This window comes from Tasmannia lanceolata, unplaced genomic scaffold (assembly GCF_043159265.1).
Source record: "Tasmannia lanceolata isolate RefF3 unplaced genomic scaffold, GAP_Taslan_0.1 ptg000003l, whole genome shotgun sequence".
Classification (NCBI taxonomy): domain Eukaryota; kingdom Viridiplantae; phylum Streptophyta; class Magnoliopsida; order Canellales; family Winteraceae; genus Tasmannia; species Tasmannia lanceolata.
This window is the reverse complement of record NW_027518680.1, coordinates 2,131,980-2,158,286: the sequence shown is the minus strand read 5'-3', so window position 1 is coordinate 2,158,286 and position 26,307 is coordinate 2,131,980. Positions and strand designations below refer to the sequence as shown.

Genomic DNA, 26,307 nt, shown 5'->3' with positions numbered 1-26,307 from the left:
TACTGTGTTTTGATGAGGGCACTCCTTTAATTAAAAGTACGGTATGGCCCCCATAGGATGATCCAAAGCGTCAATTAGATGGGCCACAGCCTAAATTGGTTGTGTCCCAAAAATCATTTCCATAGGTTGATCCTAACCCTCCGATCTATAGAGGGTTAGGACTAACCCTCTAACATTCTGATAAGAGGGTTAGGATAAACCTACGGAAATGCTTTTTGGGGCACAACCTATTTAGGCTGTGGCCCATCTAATGAACGGTTTGGATCATCCTATGGTGCGGACCATACCGTACTTTTAATAAAGTGAGGAATGTCCTCATCAAAATACGGTAGTGCGGATATCATTTTCCAAAAACATCTTAAAAAATACGGCAAAAATCCGGGTGACACGCGGGTCAACCCGGCCCGTACGGGTCCGGCGTGGGAACCACATTTTCTACCCCGGAACCACTAGGGAACCAAATTTTATACCTCAGAACCAATAGGGAACCACATTTTATACCCCGAAACCATTACGGAACCACATTTTATACGCCGAAAACACTAGGGAATCACATTTTCTACCCCAGAACTACTACGGAACCACATTTTATACCCCGGAACCACTACGGAACCACATTTTATACCTCGGAACCACTAGAGAACCACATTTTATACCCCGAAACCACTAGGGAACCATATTTTCTACTCCGGAACCACTAAGGAACCACATTTTATACCCCGGAACCACTAGGGAACCACATTTTATACCCCGAAACTACTAGGGAACCACATTTTCTACCCCAGAACCACTACGGAACCACATTTTATACCTTGGAACCACTAGGGAACCACATTTTATACCCCGGAACCACTAGGGAACCACATTTTATACCTCGGAACTACAGGGAACCACTAGGGAACAACATTTTATACCCCGGAACCATTAGGGAACCACATTTTATACCCCGGAACCACTAGGGAACCACATTTTATACATAGCAACCACTAGTGAACCACATTTTATACCTCGAAACAGCTAGGGAACCACATTTTATACCCCGGAACCACTAGGGAACCACATTTTATACCCCGGAGCCAGTACGGAACCAGATTTTATACCCCAGAACCACTACAGAACCACATTTTATACTTCAAAACCACTAGGGAACTAGATTTTCTACCCCGAAACCACTACATAACCACATTTTATACCTCGAAACCACTAGGGAATAAGATTTTCTACCCCGGAATCACTACAGAACTACATTTTATACCCCGGAACTACTACGGAACCACATTTTCTACCACAGAACCACTAGTGAACCCCATTTTAAACCTCGGAACCACTAGGGAACCACAATTTCTACCCCGGAACCACTTGGGAACCACTTTTTATACTAGGGAACCACTAGGGAACCACATTTTATACCTCGGAACCATTAGGGAACCACATTTTATACCCTGGAACCACTATGGAAGCACCATTTATACCTCGGAACCACTAGGGAGCCCCATTTACACCCCAGAACCACCAGGGAATCACATTTTATACCTCGGAACCACTAGGGAACCACATTTTATTCCCCGGAACCGCTAGGGAACCACATTTTATAATCCGAAACCACTACGGAACCACATTTTATACCTCAGAACCACTACGGAACCACATTTTATACCCCGGAACCACTACGGAACTACCACAGAACCACTAGGGAACCACATTTTATACCTTGGAACCACTAGGGAACCACAATTTCTACCCTCGAACCACTTGGGAACCACATTTTATACTAGGGAACCACATTTTATACCTCGGAACCACTAGGGAACCACATTTTATACCCTGGAACCACTATGGAAGCACCATTTATACCTCGGAACCACTAGGGAACCCCATTTACCCCCCGGAACCACCAGGGAATCACATTTTATACCTCGGAACCATTAGGGAACCACATTTTATTCCCCGGAACCACTAGGGAACCACATTTTATACCCGAGAACCACTACGGAACCACATTTTATACCATGAAACCACTACGGAACCACATTTTCTACCACAGAACAACTAGGGAACCACATTTTATACCTCGGAACCACTAGAGAACCACAATTTCTACCCCGAAACCACATTTTATACTAGGGAACCACTAGGGAACCACATTTTATACCTCGGAACCACTAGGGAACCACATTTTATATCCTAGAACCACTATGGAACCACCATTTACACCTTGGAACCTCTAGGGAACCCCATTTACACCCCGGAACCACTAGGGAATCACATTTTACACCCTGGAACCACTAGGGAATCACATTTTACACCCCCGAACCACTAGGGAATCACATTTTACACCCCCGAACCCCTAGGGAATCACATTTTATTTCCCGGAACCACTAGGGAACCACATTTTATACCCCGGAACCTCTAGAGAACCACATTTTATACCCCAAAACCACTATGGAACCACATTTTCTACCACGGAACCATTAGGGAAGAGAGCTAAAAAGGTGATAGGGTAGGTGAAAATGCATAGGGAAGCGAGCTAAAAAGGTGAAGGGAAAAGAGAAGGGAGGGTATTCTTGTCCTTTGGAATTTCTAAAAGCACTGACAGCCCTTATTTCACAAATAAAAAGAACGTACCCTTACTTGACAATTTAACCAAAACTTTGCATTTTTCTAACAATTTTTCCAATATTAAATTAATATAAAAACAGTTTTTTTGGGTCAAATTTAGGAAAAACCGAAATTTCAACCGAAATTCTGAAATTTCGGCCGAAACAAATGACCGTTTCGGTTTTGGTCCATCTCGGTGTCGATCTCCACCGAAATCCGAAATTTCGGGGGTCGGTCGAAATTTAAAACCATGTTTATATAGTAACTTAGTAACCGCGTTATTTGACTTAATTCTTTCTATCTGCCGGTTTTCCCAAAAAAGTAAGGTAAACGTTGCCGATTAAAAATAAGACGATGATATTTTTACCCCCCTTGAAGTATGCATTCGCCCCCTTTTTAACGTTTGACGTCAAAAAGCGTTAAAGTTGCACACTGCTCCGTGCTCACGTTATAATAGGGGGGCGAATGCGAACTGCAGGGGGGCGGGGGGTTTTATAATATCATCCCGGCAAAAAACGATCAAATGTCACACATCAAAATTAGGGTTCTCAGAAACGAGAGCTAGGGTTTCAAATTCCGGATTTCTTTCTTCCTCCAGATTCTCCTGCAGAGAAATGGAAGACAATGAAGACGATGCTAGGTATCCCTCTAACCCTAACCCTCTAAATTTTCATCATACCTTCCCTTCTTCTCACCGTCCAAAACTCCCCGTCCGAAATCCCTCTTTTGCCCCTCCAATCAGCAATAATTTCGACTATGAAGATGAAGAAGAAGAATACGAAGAAGAAGAAGAAGAAGAGGAAGAACAAGAACAAGAACTAGACGAGGAAGAAGAAGAAGAAGAAGAAGAAGAAGAAGAAGAAGAAGAAAATGGTATAGAGCGAGTCGTTGATGAAGAAGAAGAAGAGGAAGATGAGGATGGGGACGATTATTGGAGAATTCAGCCTGGACCTCGAGGTAAGAAGCAGAGATTAGATAAATTCGCTTTAGGGTTTGAATTCGCTCCTCGTGTTAAGGCATCAATACCACAGACTATTGCAACCACTACTCCTGCTCCAAAACCTTCATTTGGTGGCCGGAATTCCCCGGCCGATTGGTCGGAGCAGGGGACTTTCGCCCTCCTCGATGCCTGGGGGGAACGATTCCTTCAACTCGGTAGAAAGAGTCTTCGATCAGAGGAATGGATCGAAGTCGCTAAGAAGGTCTCACAGGCGTCGAAAACTCTAAGGACTGAGACTCAGTGTCGCAATCGATTGGATACATTGAAGAAGAAATATAAGGCAGAGAAGTTGAAGATGTTGGAAAGTGGGAATTCTAATAGTAAATGGGTTTATTTTAGGAAGATGGATATGTTGATGGGATCATCATCATCATCATCATCATCGCCTCCTCGGCAAACTGGGCTTTCGTGTGGGTTGGATTCGGGGGAGTATGTGTTTATGAACCCTAGGGTTTATCTTAATTTGTCGAATGGAATGGATGAGTTGAGGGATAGTCCTGATAATTCTGAAATTTCGGAGGATGGAGAGGATGGGTCAGATGATGATCTACCACCTAAGAGGAAGAGACTTTCGAAGGATGATGATGGGGGGTCGTCGGTTAGATTGCTCGCGGATTCGATTCAGAAGTTTGGGGAGATTTATGAGAAGATTGAGAATAGTAAGAGGGAGCAGATGTTGGAATTGGAAAAGATGAGGGTGGATTTCCATAGGGATTTGGAGCTTCAGAAGAGGCAGATTCTGGAGCGGGCACAAGTGGAGATTGCGAAAATTAGGCAGGGGAATGATGAGGAGATCGATGTTTCAATCGAGGATACCAGCGGATGATGTACGCTTTCTTTTATTGATTCATTTATGACAATCTTGGCATGAACTTACTTTATAATATTATTGCTTCTATCTTTTGTTTTTGCATTCTTGGTTTCTATGTGTTAAAGTATATGTTAACTTACCAACTTCTCCAAAAGCTTAAGCTATTGGAGAAAGGCATTATTTATCTTTTTATACTTTAACACTCCCCAGCACGTGTGGCCCACTTGGCAAACACGTGGCACATGTGGTCCCACTTTGGGCCGACCATCGCATGTGGAATTTTGCTATCCGGGAGGTTTGAACTTGAGACCTTTGGCTCTGATACCATGTTAACTTACCAACTTCTCCAAAAGCTTAAGCTATTGGAGAAAGGCATTATTTATCTTTTTATACTTTAACAGTATAAAAGATAAATAACGCCTTTCTCCAACAGCTTAAGCTTTTGGAGAAGTTGGTTAGTTAACATGGTATCAAAGCCCTAGGGGGTTTTTGTGCCCTAGGGTCCATTGGAGAAGCCCCCCTTCTCCTTCTTCTCTTTCTTTTCTCCATTCTCTCCCCACCCCACCTCCCTCGCCCATCTTCCTCCCTCGCCCCTCCCCCCACCTCCTCCCTCCCCCCACCTCCTCCCTCGCTCCCACCCAACCCTCTCTCTCTCTCTCTCTCTCTCTCTCTCTCTCACACACACACACACCCTTCCTTCTTATCCCTCATACACACTTAAACCCTTAACCCCCCTTCCTAAGTTTCTAACCCTCTTTCTCCATATGGTCTAAATTTCTTTCCCTTTTCTTTTCTTCTTTGTTTGCGACTCCGACCTTTCATCTTCTCCATTTATGCCCTAGAGGCCATATTATGTCTTCGTTTTCTCCTCTCACTCGTAGGAGTCGCGTCACATTATCTTGCCACACATAGTGGTCTCTTTACGCCCTAGAGGCATTCTCCTTTCCATTCTCTCTTGCCTTGCCGTCGTGTGTTTTGTCTATTTCACCTTCGCTCCTTCTATGGACCCCCTACTATAGAAAATCCCTCTCTCGGACAATCCCTCTCCTCTTCATCGGGTGATGCCTCCTTCCTCCCGATGACCACAATCAAACTTGATGGTTCTAATTACATGAATTGGAAAGTGGCGGTGGAGGTTTATCTCATTGCCAAAAGGAAGGTCTACACCATACGTCGTGACCCTCCTGTGGCTTCGGATCCCACCTCTGAGCAGTGGGAGACAGATGATGCTCATATCCGTAGTTTACTCTGGCAGAGTATGATCCCACATATTTTAGGGACTATGATGCAGCTTCCGACTGCAAAGATGATTTGGGATCATACTGCAGTTATGTTTTCCGGCGTGGGTAACCTCTCCCGTATTTGTGCCACCTATTCTGAGTGGAGGCATCTTCGGCGTGGCGACACCCCTCTTTCTACATACTATGGCCAGTTCGTCTCTCACTGTCAGCAGCTCGATGTTTTCATGCCCTTGACGACAGACTTGGCCGAAGCCGCACGGCAGCGGGATCAGCTCCGAGTTGTTCAGTTTCTTGAGACCTTGGGCCCCGAGTTTGTCTTTTCGCCAGCAGATTTATGGTTCTGGTACTATGCCTTCCCTCGACAGTGTCTCGGTGCAACCTCTTTTACTCCTGTTGTTTTTTATGGTCCTGCTACAGCGGCATATGCCGCAGGAGATCGGTCTACCCGTGGTGGTGGGACGTTTGGCCGAGGCCGTGGCCGTTCTTGTCCATATTGTACACATTGCCGACGCGAGGGCCACCGTGAGGAGACCTGTTATGTGCTCCATCCTGAGCGTCGGCCGCGATCTATAGCTCATCCTCGTCGGCCGAGATCTACATCTCATCCTCATCGGCCGAGATCTACAGCTCATCCTCCTCCGCCCGCGCCGTTGCAACCGGAGATCCCACCTTCCACATCTCAGGTACCCATTTCCCCTACTTCAGATTCTCCCATTGCTTCTCGTACTCGTTCTCACAATAATGCTCATCCTATTTCCTCTGTTGTTTCATACGATTCTCTCACCCCTATGTTTCAGAGTTTTTTCCCCTCTTTGTCCTCTGTTTCTTTGCCACAGTCTTTCCTAGCCGCTCTTGATCATCCGGGATGGCGTGCGGCCATGGATCTTGAGATCAGGCCCTCCAGGCCAATCAGACATGGGGGTTAGTTCCTCTTCTTCCTGGGGCTCGTCCAGTTGGTTGCCGCTGGGTTTATGCCGTCAAACACTTACCTGACAGTACTATTGAGCGCCTTAAGGCGCGGTTGGTGGCCAAATGATATACTCAGACCTTTGGTGTTGATTATTTAGAGACTTTATCGCCGATCGCTAAGATTCCGTCGGTTCGCGTACTTCTCTCTCTTGCCGTTACACATGACTGGCCTCTGCATCAGTTAGATGTCAAGAATGCCTTCTTACATGATGAGCTTACTGAGGAGGTGTATATGGAGCAACCTCCTAGGTATGTTGCTCAGGGGGAGATGTCTTCCTCAGTATGTCAGTTGCGGAGGTCTATATATGGCCTCAAACAGTCCCCTAGAGCCTGGTTTGGACGATTCAGTGATGCTATCATGCGATATGGCATGAAACAATGTGCAGTTGATTACTCCGTCTTCAGTTCTCATTCTACTGCTGGTTGTGTGCTATTGATAGTATATGTCGACGACATCATCATTACAGGCAGTGATTCAGAGGGGATACACAGGCTGAAAACCTTCTTGCAGAAAGAGTTTTCAACCAAAGATTTGGGTCGTCTCAGATACTTTCTTGGCATTGAGGTTGCATATTCTACTAGAGGTCTCTCCCTCTCACAGAGGAAATATGTTCTAGATCTTCTTGAGGAGACAGGTCACCTTGGAGTGAAACCTGCGTCTGCTCCCATTGACCCAAATGGGAAACTCCTTCCAGAAGAAGGAGATTTATTAGATGACCCTGGCAGATACATGAGGCTGGTGGGTAAGCTCATATATCTTATAGTCACTCGTCCAGATATATCTTTTGCTGTTGGTGCAGTCAACCAACATATGAACTCACCCTGTACTTCTCACTGGGTAGCAGTGATTCAGATTCTTCGCTACTTGAAAGGAGCGCCAGGGAAAGGCCTCCTATTCAAGAAGCATGGTCATACCAGAGTAGAAGGCTTCTATGATGCGGACTGGGCAGGATCTCCAGTAGATAGAAGATCCACCATTGGATATTGCACCTTTGTTGGCGGCAATCTAGTGTCGTGAAAAAGTAAGAAGCAGGACATAGTCTCCAAGTCGAGTGCCGAATCAGAGTATCGTGCTATGTCTCATACCAGTGGAGAGCTTATTTGGTTACGTTCTCTACTTTCAGAGATTGGTTTCTCTTCATCTGCTCTAGCTCAGCTTTATTGTGACAATAAAGCTTCTATTCATATAGCTACCAATCCGGTCTTTCATGAGAGAACAAGCATATAGAGGTTGATTGCCACTTCATTCGCCAGAGGATACAAAGAGGCGAGATTCATGTTTCTTTCACGAGATTAGCTGATCAGTTAGCTGATGTATTCACAAAGCCCTTAAGCTATACAAAATTAAGTGACATATGTAACAAGCTTGGAATGTACAATATATACATTCTAGCTTGAGGGGGAGTGTTAGAAGGTATTAGAAGATATATTACATAGTGTACATAGCCCAAGGTCATAGTGGTCATTTGTATGTTCTCTTTCTATATATATCAAAGTAAAGTGAAGTGGGCTTCACTTCTTCTTTTTCTCTTCTTCTCATTCTCTAACAGGATCATTGCTTCCTTTGTCTTATCTGATCTTATTTCAAATTAGAAAATTGGATGTCAGATTTTGGAGAGATTGTTGAGTGGCTATGACCTCTTTGTAGGGTTCTATGACTTTCCTGACCATTCAAAATTTGAAAAAAAATGAATGATCATGAGAAATGTGCAGGACTGCTGGTTTTGTTTTATCCTTTTATTTTAGTGACGACCCGTTTACTACTGATAGGCATAGCTTGGAAGGTTGTGTTGGGAAAAATGAATATAGGTGAGACACCCATATCATATGGACTTATGATGTCTTTTCACAGTTTTTTATTGTTCTTTCCGTAAGTGTCTTTCTTATGTGGAGGTTTGTGTCTCCTGAAATTGATCTGTTACCATTTGTTACCCTGCTTCCACCCCAATAGCTATATGACATTCATCTGACTTGCATGTCAAGAGAATATTTTTCCCAAGGCATGCATTAGCAATTGAGTCTTCCTTGCCGATGATCTCTTTATTCCTTGTGGTCTAGAGAGCAACTGTGCTTGATTTTCTGTTGTGGGACTCTTTGTAGTGCAATGGCTCATCCTTTATGGGACTAATCTCTACGACACTGTGTTACTAGGTTGTACTATGCTTTGGGAATCTATCTTCTGGGCAACTTCTATATGATGGAATTAACATTTGTGACTAGTAGATTTCCCCTTCTGAGAAGCTTAAATTTAATAGTAAGAAATGGGGAATAAGGGTCCTTTAGGTGCTGGCGGTCTCTCCTCAGACTTTGTAGCTTCTCTTTCAATCTACAAGCTACAAAGTCTGAGGAGAGACATAACTTCATGCCTAAGAGATTCTGTTTTTACGACTGTGCCTTTTTTCTTTTGTTGGCTCTACAAAAGGTAAGAACTCCCAATCATGAAACACACTCGAAAGTGCTTGTTCCTCAGTTATTGGCATTGAAATTGAGTTCGAAGGCCTTCTGAAGTGAATGATGATGGAAGTTGTGCAAATTTGGACACTGTGTAAAGCAAAGCTCTAGAATAAAAAATTCGATTGTTAAAGCCACCAAAAGGTGGAAGGACTGCAAAGCTTTGGGATGCATGGTTAGGGGTGCAAATTGTCACATACTTGATCTTTCCAAGCCCACCCGTGCAACACTTTAGGCACTCGTCATCCCTTAGAGTGACTAAGTCAGCATTCTTAGCTAGCAATACTGTCAAGACTAGTGAGCTAGAGAAGAGAAGGATGTAGACACAAAACACACTCAAGGGAAGAAGACACTTTGTATTGCTGTCAAAGTTATGCAACTTGCTTGATTGAGTACAAATGATGGCTTCATCTCTTTATATAGGTAGTGATCTAAGTAATGCGGGGTCATGCTTATAACAAGTGTCATACAACCAATGAGTCTATAGAAAAATCTCTCTAAAAGTATCTTTCACCCCATATAGTAGAAATGTCGAATTCTCTTAGGAAGTATCTAGAGTATTTACACGCCCCACCTTCTAGAGTCTTCACTCTTCTAGAAGGTTCTAGAATTACCTACATAAATCTAGCGATGTCTAGAACATTGTAGAAATCACTAGATATATGTATAACATTCCAGAATTTTCTATATGATTCCAAAGATGTCTAGAAGCTTCTAGAATTTCCTACATGATTCTGGAGATCTCTACATGGTTTTAGAATATTTCAAGGAGCTTTTACAAAATTCTTGACTTCTAGAAGGTTATCCACTCCTCCAGGCTTGTCTTGAATTATAACAGGATATGTAGTGAGCCAAATTGTTACCCCGTGACAATCCTCCCCCATCTAATTTGGTGACGCGCTTGTTGTGTGTCTCGATTGTGTCCTTGAACTGTCATAGTGTCTCCTTAGGTTCCAGCTTGTCTCGCTGTTTCGTAAGTTCTTCCACTTCACCGTATGATGTCACTATGACTGTAGAGGCTCTCTTAGACTCACCTCGATTCTCACGGGGTGACAATTTGGTTCACTACATATCCTGCTTTAGACCTATGGGAAGCTTAAGACAAGCTTGGGGAAGTGGAGAACCTTCCAGTAGTCTACAGTTTTGTAGAAGATTCTAGAACCTTATAAAGATCTTAAGAATCATGTAGGAGATTCTAGAAGCTTCTAGATATCTTTGGAATTATATAGAGAATTTTAGAATGTTCTAGACATCTCTAGTGAATTCTATAATGTTTTAGACATTTCTAGATTTATGTAGGGAATTCTAGAGCCTTATAGAAGAGTGTAGAAGACTGTAGAAGGTGGGGCATGTAAATATTCTAGTGACTGCCTATGAAGGTTAGATATTTCTAGAGAGTTTCGCTAGAGGAGGTAGAAGATACTTTTGGAGAGAGTTTTTTTCTAAAGACTCATTGGTTGTATGGTACTTGTAATAAGCATGGCTACATATTGCTTAGGCCATTGCCTTATAAAGAGGTGAAGCTCTCATTTGTACTCAATCAAGCAAGTTTTATAGCTTTGAATCCAAGCATGAAGTTGATATTGTATGCCTCTTGTCACAAGTTGACAATTGGCCTCACTTGATTTCTTTTTACATGCACCGAGGATGCTTAAGACAAGCTTGGAAGAGTGAAGCCTTGACTTGTGTAGTAGAATCTTAAGAGAGCTGAAATTATAGATAATTGTAGGAGTTTCTAGAGTACTCTAGATGATTCTTTCTTGGGACAAGAGTAGAGAGAATTATAGTGATTCTAGAAGTTTCTAGGTTGGTCCTGGAGTGTTGGATGATTGCCAAGTGGCACGAGCCTCCATAATGGTGTAAAGTAGGGATCCTATAAATAGGTGAGACCTCATTTGCAAATCAGATTTGTAACCATCGATTACTAGATTTGGTGGGATGAGTCTAGACGCCCAGGTACTGATCTTATTCTATTTGCTTTCAGGAGAACAAGAACATCATTTCCTAAATTCTCGTGCCTTTTGGCCAAATTGGAGCCTGTGCTAGATTCATCCATTTTGCAGCTGGTTTCCTCCTTAAGCTGGAATACTGATCGGAGCCTTTTTTATGTAAGGTGAGTGATATCCCCCTTTTCTAATTAAGTAGCGAGCCCAACTAATGGTAGATACCAACCAATACCCATTCTTTATGTTTCATCTTTCTTTTCGTTTTTGTTTGATCGTCGGTAGAAATGGGTAAAAGTGTCTATTCCGAGGAAGAAGGTTCTGTACCCATGCAGTCAGCGCCGGCCACACCGGGGAATGTCACTAATTTGAAGGAAAAGGAGGGCTTTGAACCATTGTGGTTCAGTTCCTCAGAATTCCAATCTAAGTCTATTCGCCCCGATGCATGCAAGCCGATCGGCCTTACTCATGGCAGAGTGGCAAACATACTGAAAAGTCACGGGCCAACGCTCGATACAATCCAATACCTCTTTGATGGCATCGACAATTCTCCACGGATAACTAGCCGCCACGCCCCCCCATCATTGATTGAGCGCCTTCCACGGCCAAATTGTCAAGGTCCTTGTAATCATCCAGATGGATTCCAAGGCACCCTGCCATTGATTCGGTCGAAGGACTCTTTGACTATGATCTCCCACTTCTTCAGTGCTATAAACTAATCTTGGAACATGTCTTTCAAGGGCACTTCACCATACCAGGCATCTGAATAGAACTGGACTCTTGTCTCTTTTTGCAAACCCTGTATCAAGTTCCTCTGATAAAATGGAACTTAATTTTCAGAATGTCTCTCCAAGCCATAGCATTCATAATGTCTCTGTAAACCATAACACCCAAATTCCTGTAACCATCTAAAAAATTCCAACCACCAAAGCTAGCCCCATACTTCTCAATCACACCACCTCCAGAGAGGAGATCTATCCTCCCTCCTCCCTGAATCACCTCAAACATTTGCCCAATAATGTTTTATTCATAGCTTTGACGTTTCTAATGCCTAGGCCCTACACATCTTTGGTCGCGAGAGCTCCTTCTAACGAGATGTAATCTCCACCTATCCATCGAATCAGCCTCAAAGAAATTTCACAGAAGGTGGTCAATGCGCTTGAGGACCCAAATTGGGCATTTGAACAAGGACATGTAGCATGCTTATGGGGAGGTTAGGTAGGGGCAAGATTTATCACAGTGGCCTTGCCTCCCAAAGAGAGAAGGTTCATCTTCCGCGAAGGACTACTATCCACTTTTTCAATAATTGAAGCCCAAAGCTCTCTTTTAGGCCTCCCACCATATAGGGGTAGACCCAGACATCTGATGGGGAACTACCCCACTTTCACCTAACAAAACGGGAGCCCTTTCGTTAATGAGATGAGTTCCCATCATAACTGATTTACTAAAATTGGTTCCCTAACATGCCAACATCTCATAACATGGGATGATGACTTTCAAATTCTTGATTTTTATTTCGTCCATGTTACCAAAGACTAGCGCATCATGTGTATACTAAATGTGGGTAATCTCCACCCCATCCTAGTCTAAAGCCCTTGATCAGTCCGCATCTCCCAACTTTCTCAAAATACTTTTTAAAGGTACATCCATCGGGGTGAAAAGAAATGGAGACAACAAATCTCCTTACGGAGATCACAAGAAGATATGAAGAAATCATATGGCAAACTGGCAGATGAAACACATGTGAACATCCATGACCGCCACCTTATGCCAAAGCCCATCCAGCTCATCAGATAGTCCAAACATCCGTATTCTTCTGTTGTATGATTTCTCCATATCAATTTTGCACACAACTCCTTTCATCTGATTACAGTTGTAATAATCCAATCTCAGCGTTCAATGTTTTGCTGAGGATCTTTCTGCCCTAAGTGAAGGCACTCTCTTACCATTCAAATAAAAAAGAAGAAAGAAAAGTGAAGACTCTCTCTTTGTGAAACGAATTTGTTTGACTTTCTTCACCCGATCGGTCAGGACCTTAACCAGCACTTTGTACACAAACTCTACCACGCTAATAGGATGGAAATCAGAAGGTGATTATCTCCTCCTTATTCTAACTTTTGACGGGATTTGAAAAGTAACCAATGTCCATCCAGAGTTGAATGGGTGTTCAGAAGCAACATAGCCTTTTTTGGTTAGTTTTTTTTTTTTTTTTTTGAAAGAGGACGTTTATTACCAAAAGGAAAAGTTACAAAGACAGGGGACAAGATGTCCCCACGTGGTGTAACACCCAGCCCAAAGGCTACATCTTAACAAGAAATTAAAAAGAAAAAATTGATCTAACCAAGGGCGGTACCAATCCCTTCGCCTTCAGTCGAACAAGTGACTGACATTGACTCCAAAAGAACAGCAGCCTTTGCAAGATTGTCCACCATTTCATTAGCCGATCGCTTACGGTGTTCAATCGTAGGGCCAAGCGAACGAACAGTATCTTTGATTTCAGCAATATAGTTCTGAAGTCTCCATGGTCCTTTTGCTTTGCTCTCAGCCCACACAATTGTGTTGGATGAATCGTCTTCAATGATTAGGGTATGATGATAATTTGAGGCATACCATTTGATTCCAAATAATAATGCTCTGACTTCTGTTTCGTTTGCGTCACAGACACCTGCTGGCCCTGAGTATTGCATCCATATCATGTCGCTAATGCCGTAATTGATTCCCCGCTTCTCCTTGACCCAGCTGATAATCTCAATCTTAGTTTCCACATCTCCCTCCCGGAATCCCCGAACATTCCACCCGTCCAATGAAGTATATCGTCTGTTTTAGCCTTTTAGGGAACACCCATGCCACACCGAAAGTCCTTATTATATCCATCCATAACTGATATGAGAATGGGCAGTGAAGGAAGAGATGATCCAGCGATTTCTCAGTTTGATTGCATAGAACACATCTAGATCGATTATACAGAATCAAGGTCGAGAACTATTGGAGGGGTTAATGTTGTGTACTAGAAATCTGGTGAGGAACTTGGATGGTAGGCTATTGGTGGAAGGTGCCTCCCTAAATTTCATTTCATCAACATTGAAAAGGAGGTTAAATCCTTGTCGGTTGATGAACTCTAATAATTGGTGCAGTGCTGTCCTTGGTGCTGGGGTAAGTGCTTCTTATTGTCAGATTTTCTGGTGGCAAACAAGGTAGTGGATGGCTTCAGGTTCATCAAAATTGTTGTTTTGTATTGGGCGAGCTCTGGCCTTTGTGTAATAGCTCTTGTCTTCTATGCCAATGTTCCTTTCAAGATCTTCATTTATTGATTTTTCAGTTTTTGTTTAATGATACCGTTCTAAGAATAATTCTTGATAGGCATAATATTTAGGCTGTATTGTTCTTCCGTTCAGTTCTACAAGGTATAATTCTTGATACGTATAATGTTTAGGTTGTATTGTTCTTCCATTCAGTTCTAAAAGGTGACGTCCTGTTAAGACTTAAGAGGACCATTGCATCTCTTATGGCTGAGGGATCGTCCCACTATTCAGTTGGTGAGAATGGTGAAAACATAATTTTTAAGTCAGTTGTGGTGGTGCAGTGCATTCTATCATGGTGTTCACCCAGCTGCCATTGCTTTTTTGTTTTCAGCTTCATGCTTGGATCCATTTTGAAAGTGTAGGGGCCAAGTTTCCCTATGGAGTTATACAATGTGCATTATTGCTTGACTGGCATGAAATTGAAAGTTTCCATTGCCCTTGGATATAGCCAATCTGTTATATTAGTTGGAAATAATGAGTGTTCTGAACTCAATTGTGAACATGCACTATTTTAACTTGATGAGACAATAAACTTTTCTGGAAGCATTGGATGCATAGTATGTTTTTGTTGATTGTTCAATTGTTCAAACTTTTTTGCTTGATTCACGTTTTGTTCCCTTGTTTGTAGATTGAAATGATTATGTGAATTCATGGAGCAGTATAAATTCAGATGGGAAGATTTTCAAACTCCTGATATATTGGTGATGTTCTATAGACTCAACTCGAGTTTCATCATATTAGTAGTCCGACAACATTCGCTGGATTTATCTGCTCATTATTAGTCATTGTACATTTCACTGCCTTAAAAATTGTGCATTGAAGGACGTCGCTGTTGAAACCACCGCACATTTGCCAGACTCGGCAAAATTGGGTTAGGTTTCCTCAGGGAATGACAAGGGGTACCATGGCAGTAAGCAGCAAAGGGTAGCACCATTGCAGATGCTTTTACCAGTTCAGTTTTTAATGTAATCAGCACTTAATAATCCTTGTAAAATTACACCTTGAATGCAAATGTTTAAATTCATTCATTTACCTATATGCCTCTCTGTTTCCGTGCTTATTTTCTGCTCCTCCTTGGTCTATGTACTTAGATCATCATCTGCTCGTGCCTTTTCGGCGTAAAAGTTGCATTATGGAAGTTCAGCTGGGGTGATTGTTTTGCTGTTGCAGGCCTGGTATTGGCTTATGTAGCCTACATCACCTTTCTTTCCATGGTTATGCAATTGCAATTTTGGATGTGAGCCCTACTATATGGTAAGACTTGCATTCTCACCAAAGCATTTTGGACCTAAATAGCCCTAAACATAATAATCAGTCGAAACTTTCTCATCACCCTCCTATATGGTAAGACTTGCATTCTTGGGACAGCACCCTCTAGTGTAAAAGAGTAATCATAAATACAGTAGTAGGGTTGTTCCAAGCATGGTTTTAAATTTTGGCCGAAATCCGAAATTTCAGATTTCGGTCAAGTTCGAAACCGAAATGTATCGAAACCAAAATTCTCAAAATTTACCAAAAATTTTGGAAAAATTCCCTTTTTTTTATTTCTTTACTGAATTTTGGCCGGAATTTCGAAATTTTGGGACTTTCTACTGAATTTCAACCGAAATTTCAGTTTTGGCAAGGACCGAAATCGAAATTTAAAACAATGGTTCCAGGTAAAAAAAAAAAAAGGGGGTGAATATGTCAGTTCCCTAAGAAATATTCATGAGGTGAAAACAAATGCAGCGTCTGGCTGAACTGTTCCAATCTTACGTACACCCTGTTTGAATTGCAGGAAAATCAGTTCTTATGGAAAAAAAAAATTAATTTCTTTTCCATGATTAGAGAGAAATTAGGTGGTTATGGCTTATTTAGAGGGATAGTATTATAAGCTGGACGTCACACTAAACAAAACTTGAGCTGATATAGTTCAAGCTGCCCTTTTCATTTTGTGTAATCAAACAATGGAAAACCAAGAAATTTTGGAAAAAGTTTTTCTTTTCCAGACTCCAGAAAATTCCTGCAATCACAACAAACATTTACTAAAGTTATAAATAACACCGCTAAAATATGTACATGAGGACCGCATAGCGCAGTGGATTAGCGCGTTTGACTTCGGATCAAAAGGTCGTGGGTTCGACTCCCACTGTGGTCGTGAGAAAAAAATATATTGCAAAGCTTTTTTTTCCTTTTTTGGAATGTTGAATGTTCGTTTCTGTGAAAATGAAAAAGAAGTATTGTTCCATCTCTGTTACGATTAAGTGTACCACCCAAAAATAAGCCCATTCACTATATTTTGAAGACTCAGATTGAAAAATGTGTTTCCCGTAAGACTAATCACAACAAAGTAATTGGGCTGATTTCGAGGATTGTTAGAAACAGGCATTGTAATCGATCCTATTTCGATTCTAGACTGATTCCGGTGTTTGGTAAAAAAAAACTGAACGTAATCAGGAGGGCGGAAATGACATGGGGCTGCATTAAAGGTGAGAAAAATGTAGAGGTGCAACTCGGTCGATTTTTGGTAATTAGGTTGAGCTTTTACCATAAAACCGGGTCGTGTTCAATATCACTCCAATTCATTTTTTACCAAATGCTTAGCCAAACCGGACCCAAATTACATCCCTAGAATCGGTGGCGGAGCCAGGATTTATGCATAAGGGAGGCAAGCTTATACAGGCCTTCAAATTTTAAAGGGGCTGGCCCCAATTGAGTTGGATCTATTAAGGATTTGGCCCAACTCAATAGGGGAAACTTCCCCCCTTATGCTACATGTACCCCAATTGAGTTGGGCCTATTAAGGATTTGGCCCAACTCAACAGGGCAACTGCCCCCCTTATGCTACACGTACCTCCGCCCCTGCCTAGAATAATGTCATAATTAATCAGTTTCCTACCCTAAGAAGTGGTATTTTGATTCCACTCCAACCATAATGATTTTTTTTGAATAATCAACTCAACTCAACTCAAGAAAGCCTTTTTCCCAAACTAGTTGGGGAATGAAATTTTTTGAATAAATTTTATTTTTTCTATTCAGTTACCATGGAAATCGACAATTATAATTCCTCATTCCAGTAATCCAAATGCCGACGGAGGTGAAGCAACCTCTTTAATGAATACTAATTTTTCCAGTGGACAGAAATATAAGTTAGGGTGACTTGTTCCACGATCCTAGCCATTTATCTATTAGATCGTACTATGGAAAATTCAATTCGGGGTACAACTTGGGTCGGGTTCAGGTTGAGCTTTTGCTAAAAAAAAAATGAATTGGAATCAACCCGAACCCAACCCGATTTTAAGGTCAAAGCTCAACCCATATTCGGAAAAAATCGACCCGAGTTGCACCCCTAAATTCAACCCTATTTGCAGCTTCTGGGTGCGGTTGGAAGATAAAAAAAAGCAACGGTCTATATTGATGCTCAGAAGCTCTATAAATTAAAGGCTCAGAACTGTCTGAGGAAGAAAAATTCTGGTGAATGGCACATCCATAGCAAAGCCTATCAAATAGATATCTTAGACCATTGAACAAGTAGGCCTCACTCGTACTTATATTTTTCCTCTCACATACATAGCATAACAGCCTTTTTTAATAGATGGTAAGGAATATCCAAAGTATCACATTGTAGCACTCATTACAAAAGAAAAAAACGAAGGGAGAATACGTTTTCAATGAAAAGGAGAAAGCAACTGAGTTCCCATCAATGTCACAAATGTTCTTGCGATGAATGGAAACCGTTTGGTTCAAAAAAGAAAAGAATTTTGTGAAGAAGAAAAGCAAAACCAACGGTCAGCTTTTCCTCCACTCTCCTACCAAATAATTATTCCACATGCATACAACCTTCTGCATCTTTTCTTTTCGCCCACTGGTCGCCGCTTATCTATTGATTCTATTACATATGTGTGTTTCTTTAAGGCCATGTTTGGCAACCATCAAATATTATTCCATGGAATATTCGTGGAACAAACTGTATTGGGGCTGAGAAGGAGTTAGTGAGAGAGATTTGAGTAGGCATGAGCATGGTTTTAAATTTGGGCCGAAATCCAAAATCTCGGATTTTGGTTGAAACCGAAATTTCGGATTTACCAAATTTCAGCCAAAATTTCGGGAAATTTCGGTCTAAATTTCGGGTTATAATAAAATATTATTTTTATTTTTTCGATTGCTGGATTTTGGCCGAAATTGGGACCGAAACTGAAATTTAAAACCATGGGCAGGAGTAGATATAGCATAAAAAAATCCCTAAAAAAATTAGTAAAAAGAAAATATTTATTTAGAATTGGTTTTTTTGTTTTCTTGGTTTTTAGGAAACCTTTTCATGCGGCTCTCCTCATTCACACCCTCTCAAGTCTCGCCAACTGTCGCCGCCGTTGGCCCACAAATATTCCATGGAATATTTTTTCATGGTGGCCATACATGGCCTAATTAAATATGTACCACTAACCAAAAATAATTAGGAATGATCCGTGGTAGAATCTTTCGCACAGAATAGAAACCATCATGACCGTACCATGTGTTTTGCTGGGTTATTTCGTGCCAAAAAATATTGTACTGGTCAAAATGTTCCTAACCTTTCAATCTCAATCAATAGCACAAAGTTATAGTGCAATCAATAGAAATCCATTGGTGCAAATCATGAAGCTATCCTATGGATTGAACGGTGTGGAACAACTAATTACTCCATCTGTTGGAGTTGGTGTTGTTTAATCATTTTATACTTCAACACTTGATGATGTAATTATAGCAACATTATTGGTTTAACCCTACCTTAAGATTGATTATCACCACACCACCGTTGGTTTGTAATTGGGTTGCTTGCGACCTATTTTTAAGATATAACATCACTTATTACGAGTCTTTGACGGTGAGCTCTAGAGTGGTTGAAAAACAGGAAAAAATAAAGTACTTTACATAGAGTTTCAACAGTTCTCCGTTTTTCAGCAACTTTCTGTCTCCTCACTCGTTCCATCTACTACTCTCCCTATGCCTCTCTCACCACTTGACAAAAAAAATTATTGTTGCCAAACATGGCCTAAAAGTACTAAATCACAAGAGTTAGGGGGCGTTTGGGTACGTGGATTTTATAATTTAGGTTTTAGCTTGAAAACAGTGTAAAAGAGGGATCATGATCAAGCTACCTCATGCTGTCCTGACAGCGTTTCTTGGATTTTAAGTAAGAAATCAAGGTTTTAGAAATCTCTCTCCCATCTTGAGACTTCTAAAACCTAGAAACATGGGATGATCTCCTCCTCTCTTGCTGTCGGAAAAAAAGGGCGAGAAATCAGATAACGACAGCTGGTCTCATTCTTCTCTCGTCTCCCATCTATAATTTTGAGGAAAATCAAGATTCTAAAATCCGCATACCCAAACGGTCACTCACTGAGCATTTGAAATTTGATTCACTAAAATGTACACTAAGGACAAAAACCTTTAAAGCTTTTAAAGATTATACAACTCGCCTTAGTGCTTCCACCACTTTCTCCCAACTATTTGATTCAAAAGAGAAGTGTCAATCAAATCTTATATATAAAGCCATGTTGAAACTGCAGTTGCTTTTCGTTCTTATATTTCAAGCTTGCCTAAGTTGACTTGAAGATGGGAAAACTAGGATACTCAAAAAAGGAGTGGAGAAATCAATTTCAGTATGATTGAAGCTTGGAAACACCATGGCTGTTGTGCCTGTAACTGCACCACCGCATTCTCTTGGGAATATCCAGAGGATATTCTCCAAGGAATGAACCCTCTGTAAGCAAATAAATGTGGGGTTTTTAGGGTTCTGTGGGTTTTCATTATGAGGAATTCTAGCCACTAGTATTGGGGTTTTATAGGGTTTATATGGGTTTTCTTTATGAGGAATTCTAGCCACTATATTGAGGTTCTATGGGTTTTCATTATGAGGAATTCTAGACACTAATATTGGGGTTTTAGAGGTTTATATGGGTTTTCTTTATGAGGAATTCTATCCACTTTTGTACTGAGATTTCTCAGGGTGGGGAACTCACCAAGGGAATCCATGGACTAGGAAGCTGTCTAGAAGCCTAGAACTTTTGTAATTCATTTATTTTTAATTCCACTCTATTAAAATAGTAAAAATTAAATATGAAAATATCAGAGAATTGATATCTGCACTCCCTTTCGCAATTGGAAAATGCTAAATGGATAGGGGACGCTACGCTTAAATGCTTAATAGATATGTGGTGGGACCTTCTTGTCCCACTTGCATGTGATTGGAACCGTTGATCCGAAAGGATCCAATCAAGCATAATTCCGGTTTAGAGGCAAGGTTTCTATGTCCTCTTCTTGTAATTTTTATTCCTATTAATATAATTTGAAGCGCCAACCCGGTTTCGAAGATAAATTCCGGGTTAAAAAAAACTTAATCAAGGTATCAAAGTAATATTTTAACAATTGATTTTTGTAGTACTTTATCTTCAGCTCAGGATGGATGAATTCATGATATTCTACAAGATCAATGGTCTTAATTTTATGTGTCTGTCCCTATAGACCCGATAATTGCCTCTTAATCCTCACAATGACTGTCAAAATAAGGGAGTGCCAATATCATTTTCCTTATGCCGGGGGCATCTACTAAAGACTCCAGCTTGTGGCAAAGGAAAAGGGGTTGATATGGCACATCAAATTTCAACCTACTCAGGACCACCTCGGTTCTACCTCGGTTCTGTTTTTACACATATATATATATATATATATATATATATATATATATATTCTGTTGCCCTTTTCAAAAAAAAAATTTCAACCTACTCAGGCGCTGATTGTTTTGCATTTTCAGAACAGATTGAGTCCAAAACTGATTATTGGACTCGATTTAAACATGAACTTAGTCCAATAATCACTTCTGGACTCACAACTGCTTCTCAAAATCCAGAGGTCCTGTCCGTTTAAGATTATAGAAATATATTTTGAGTCCAAAATTGATTATGGGACTCAAAATTCTGTCTAATTTTTCTCCAATATTCAGTTTTGGACTGAAAAAATCGATTGTCATAGTCTAAAACGAAAATGGCCAAAGCAAACAGGGTCTTTGAAGTATGGGTCTCCGGTCTTGATAGGGACTCTTCATTAATTACATTTTGAAGTGGACTGTTTATTTTCATATGAACTATTTGCAACCTACTTATAAGGATGCGTTGAAATGGTGGGCCAAGATCTGATTCTGATTGAAGTGGACAATCCAGTAAGAACAACCTTTTCCTTGTTTTTCAAACTTGGAGGACTTTAAGAAGCTATAACAGGAGTTTTATATGGTGCACCTCGAGTGGCCCGCATTGATGGGTGACCCAAACCATTCATTTGTTGGGCCCAGACGTAGATAGGGTGTGCCTAGAAAATCTTCTCCGTAGCATTTTCTTCAATGTTTATCGGGTGGGTCCCAGGCAGGGTTTTGAGAAAATGATATTCCCATCACGTTGTACGAGCCATTTTTATTTTTGAATGTGTTCAAGAAATGCTCATCTTTAGTGGATCATAAGCTAGAAATTAAGGTTTTTTAAGGTTGGAAAATTAGACATAATTATTGAATACATTAAGAACATATCCTAAATCCATTTCGAAAAAAAAAAAAACAAAAACAAAGAAGGAACAACGGATGCTTGGTTGATTACATTGAGCCCTAACGAGTGCAGCACTCGAAGGATACACATAGAAGATGATGATAAAGATAAGAAAAGATAGAGATATAACATATCCTAATCTAGTAGGTACCTACTCAAGTAACCTAACAAAATTGATATGGCTAGATGTTGGTACACTCTTAACATATCGTCACATTCCTAATCTAAACTAGTTGCTTTTTCTAGCTTGATTACCTCATCTATCATCAAGCTCTTAACATTTAAAGTTGTTTTTTAATTTTTAGTTTTTATTTTATTTTTGAGAGATGTAATGAGGATAATACGTTCAATGGCATTTTGCTCATTTTGCCTAGCTCCACTTCCTTAAGTTATTAAGTCTACATTTTTCTATACCTACTATCACTTACCTAAGCCATTAATTATCCACTTTCCACTGACCATAATCTTCATTTACTTCTAGTTGCTGGGATTTTTGTAGTCATTTTCAACTATAGAGACCTCCATTGAAGCTCCATTGGGTGCAAGCTTGTGATTTAAAGCAAAGAGCCAACTTGCCCATTTTATCTACGTTTTAGAGTTTTTAAAGTTGTTTATCTATGGGGGCGCATGCATGTGTGTTGAGGTATATCTATTTTGGTAATTGTTCTTCTTCTATTTCTGTTGTGAATCTTGGGCTAGTGCAAACCTTGGTTTCACAATTTGAGAAGCGGATATTCCGGTGTTGCAAAATCCAGCTTTCTCTACATAAGCACCTAATTAATCTAACAAAATTGATACGGTTGGATAACATGTACTGTAATGCATTCGGCAGCCCACTTCTTTTTTTTAGTTCTTACACAGAAGACTTACTCGTATGGTTAGGATTATGTCCTTGGTGTCATGTTCAGGCAAAATAAATTTAAGGCCACACTATAGCCTCAATTTGGTAGTGAAGATTACTAGGCATATTTTCCCTACAAGAAAGCTCTGAACGTATAAACACAGAGTACTGCACTTGTGACTTCTTTACAGTCTAAACTAGCATACCGGTATGTGAAACAATCAATCAATCCAAAACCTTAAGCTGTTAGAGTTGGTGTTATAAAAACGGGCCCATGGTATGCATGGCCGTGAAATGGTGGGCCCCACACCATCAAAACATGAGATGTAAAACGTAGGTCTCCCCCCATAAAAAATAAACCCGAGGTGTAAAATGGTAGGCCCCACCCCATAAAAAACATAGTGGCCTCATAATAGCATCAATAACATTAGGTGTATAATGGTGGACCGCAAACTAATGCATGGGTTCGCATGGAGATGGTGGGCCCGTGACATTAAAACATGAGGTATGAAATGGAGGCCCACCCATCATACCATGAGGTGTGTAAGACCCCACCATATGCATAGGTTTGGGTATAGATGATGGACCCACCAGATTAGGTGTAAATCCTTGGCCCCCATTCAAGCTATGCTTGGGTATAAAATGTTGGGTGTCACCCTATCAAAACCAAGGTTTTAATTTTCAAGCGAAATATGAAATTTTGGGTTTTAGTAGAGGACAAAACCGAAATCGGGTATACCCGAAACGGTATAAAATTAAAATTTCGAACTTAATTTTGTTTCGGCCGAAATTTAAGGAATTTCACCCAACAAAAGAGATTTTTCCTGTTAAATAATACTTTCCGAAATTTCAGCGCAAAATACAGAAATTTCTAAATTTTCTATGGAATAAAATGTTGTTTATTTGATTTCGTGGATTCCGGCCTAAAATTTCGGTTTCGATGAGGACCGAAATCACCCAACCGAAATTTAAAACCTTGTTCAAAACTAGGGGTGCAACTTGGGTCTGGTCGGGTTTAGTTTTTGCTAAAATGGAATTGGAATCAACCCAAATCCGACCTGATTTTAAGGTAAAAGCTCCCAAATTCCACAAACTCAACCCGAGTTGCACCCATTATTGTAGGAAATCTAACTGGGTAGAACTCGCCCCTAAAAGCCAGTTGTTAGAGGGAGGGTGCCCATTCCCTTATTACACATCCACATCCATTTAACATGTATGAAGTGTGACTATTGCTTTTGTGTGGAACCCCAACAATCTCCCCCTCCATGAGGAAGCAATGTGGACCATCTCACCCCTCCACGCGGCCGGCAACGTGGGAACCATGAGATCTTCTCCGAGGGAATTCCACCGTCCTGGGAGGCACACCGGGGTACCTAGATCTTCCCGAGAGTTACCACGCCCCAGCTATGATACCATTTGTAGGGAATCAAACCGGGTTGAACTCACCCTTAAAAGCTAGCTGTTAGAGTGAGGGTGCCCATTCCCTTATTACCCATGCACATCCATTTAACATGTCCGATGTGGGACTATCGCTTTTACGTGGAACCCCAACACTTATTAAAGCAAAACAAGGGTAAAGAAAAGATTTCCTATAAAAGAAATTCTTGAAAAGAAAGAAAATAAGAGAGATAGTCACTTATTTTCTTTCTTGCCCGGTGCCTAACCAAAGAAGAAAAGGAAAGGAAAAACATGGGTCAATGCAATGCCTACCGGCGTAAAAAGAAGAGAAAGTTTTGATCGTTTGTCCCACTCTCACTCCCAAGGAAGATGAAAAGAAAAACCACGGGTCAATGCCTACCCATCTAAAAAGAGAAAAATAAAAAAAATGGAGGTAGCACTGAGAAAGTGTAAACGAATCGAATAAACTCAAAACCCCTTATGCTTCTTACACGTTATCTGACCTTATCTTTCTAAATTTTCATAATCGTTTTCCTCATGGATCTCATAGTTTCACTTTCGGCTCCATATCTTGCAACGTAAAGTGGGCGTAAAACAAAATTTACGCCCATTTTTTCCACTTAAAAATGGGCGTAAAATGTGTACATCCAAAGAAATTGAGCCTACCTAAAATTATAGGGGTTCAAAATATCTGTTGTCATTTTATTGATTGCTTTATTATTTGAAATATCCTTCAATCACTTCTAAAGTCGTGATACTTTTAGCCTAACAAAATTTAAACGTGGTGTTTTCTCATATTAAGAGGGAAATGTTATCAGCAATTCAGCACAACCTATTTTGTTATCTGCACAAACCCAGCTGTCTTTTCTTCTTTAATCGGCTCGTGAGAGCTATTTGGGATGTAATAACCTTTTGACAGCTCTTAAAATACTAAAAGACAAGATGGGTTAGTGAAAATATCAAAATATGGTGGTGCTGATATCATTTTCATTCGGGCCTCAATGTAAATAGGGTGTGTCCAGAAAATCATCTCCATAGATTTCCCCCCAAAAAATAATTTAAGGGGAAAGAATCAAGATTTTAGAGTTACTTGAATGGCATTTATTTTTGAAATGATGAAAATTTATTAGAGAAGAAAGAACACAAGCAAGAAAGACGATACTCCGAGGACATTTTTGTTAAACAAATAAATATATCATAAGACAACATAAACAGCATTTTGGGACTTATAATAGGAAATATTTTTTCTAAGAAGATAAACATTTTTTTTGGTAAATCATTATTATTATTATTATTATTTTGAAATGGCGGATCTTTATTAAAGAGAAGAAAAAAGTGACGTATATTCGGTAAATCATTATTCATGTTGACAAATGGTTATATAATTAACAAGAGGAATGATAGATACAAGGGAGCCCTTGCATAAAGAGCCAAAAAAGAGCTATTGATTGGATCCACATCATCAATTGTAACTGATTTTACTTTTTCAACCAATTTTAAAATGTAACTGAAAATGACGTGGATCCAATGAAGAACCCTTCTGCGGCTCTTAATGCAAGGGCTCCCTTGTATCTACCATTGCCCATTTAACAAAGTAGGGATTTTGAGTAAAAATCAATTTTATATGTACTAACTTAACAATTTCCCCTTTAATCTTGGATCGACCCTCCAACCACTAGGTTGGGAGCTCAATCCCTAACTTAGCAATTCCTGAAAAAAGGAATATCATGTGGGCCCGAGAAGATAGTTCCTAATTCCTTATCAAGCAAGAGTATGTCTTTCTTTTGAGATTTTATTATTGGCTCTTCTTTGATCACCAAAATGTGTCACCCACGACATACCAAACCTTGGTCTTTATGGGTCCTAGAAAGTAGAAACGATGCCATTTTATATTCACCAAAAGTTGAAAAGTTTGTGCTTTTCCTAATCTTCTATTAAAAAGGTAAGGGACTTGTGTCTTCATGCCTAGAGTTAACTTTTTGGGATAATTACATTTACACCCCCTCTAGTTTCTACACATCCACTTCCACCCCTATAGTTTAAAAAGTGACAAATACATGTTTGGATTCGGGTATGGGCCCACATTATTTGGATGATCCAAAGCGTTCATTTGATGGGTCCTGACATAGATAGGGTGTGCCAAAAAATCAGCTCCATCGGATCATCCTAATCCTTCAATCTATGGACGGACCTTCAGCTG

The 26,307-nt window shown here is 40.5% G+C and overlaps 1 protein-coding gene and 1 non-coding gene across 3 annotated transcripts; both read left to right on the top strand.

Annotated features, from left to right (window-relative positions):
* Positions 1-3,090: 3,090 nt before the first annotated feature.
* LOC143847358 (trihelix transcription factor ENAP2-like) lies at positions 3,091-15,351 on the top strand. Of its 2 annotated transcripts, none has more exons than XM_077356174.1 (2): positions 3,091-4,425; positions 13,675-14,831. In XM_077356174.1, the coding sequence occupies exon 1, from the start codon at positions 3,213-3,215 to the stop codon at positions 4,422-4,424; it is 1,212 nt and encodes a 403-aa protein (XP_077212289.1). In that variant the 5' UTR covers positions 3,091-3,212; the 3' UTR covers position 4,425; positions 13,675-14,831. The 2 variants fall into 2 exon arrangements, with proteins under 2 accessions (XP_077212289.1, XP_077212283.1); XM_077356168.1 differs by lacking the exon at positions 13,675-14,831 and adding an exon at positions 14,944-15,351 and having other exon boundaries at positions 3,092-4,425.
* A 1,027-nt stretch (positions 15,352-16,378) lies between these two features.
* On the top strand, positions 16,379-16,452 carry TRNAR-UCG (transfer RNA arginine (anticodon UCG)). Its single transcript has one exon. It is a non-coding gene; the product is annotated as a tRNA-Arg (tRNA).
* Positions 16,453-26,307: the final 9,855 nt, after the last annotated feature.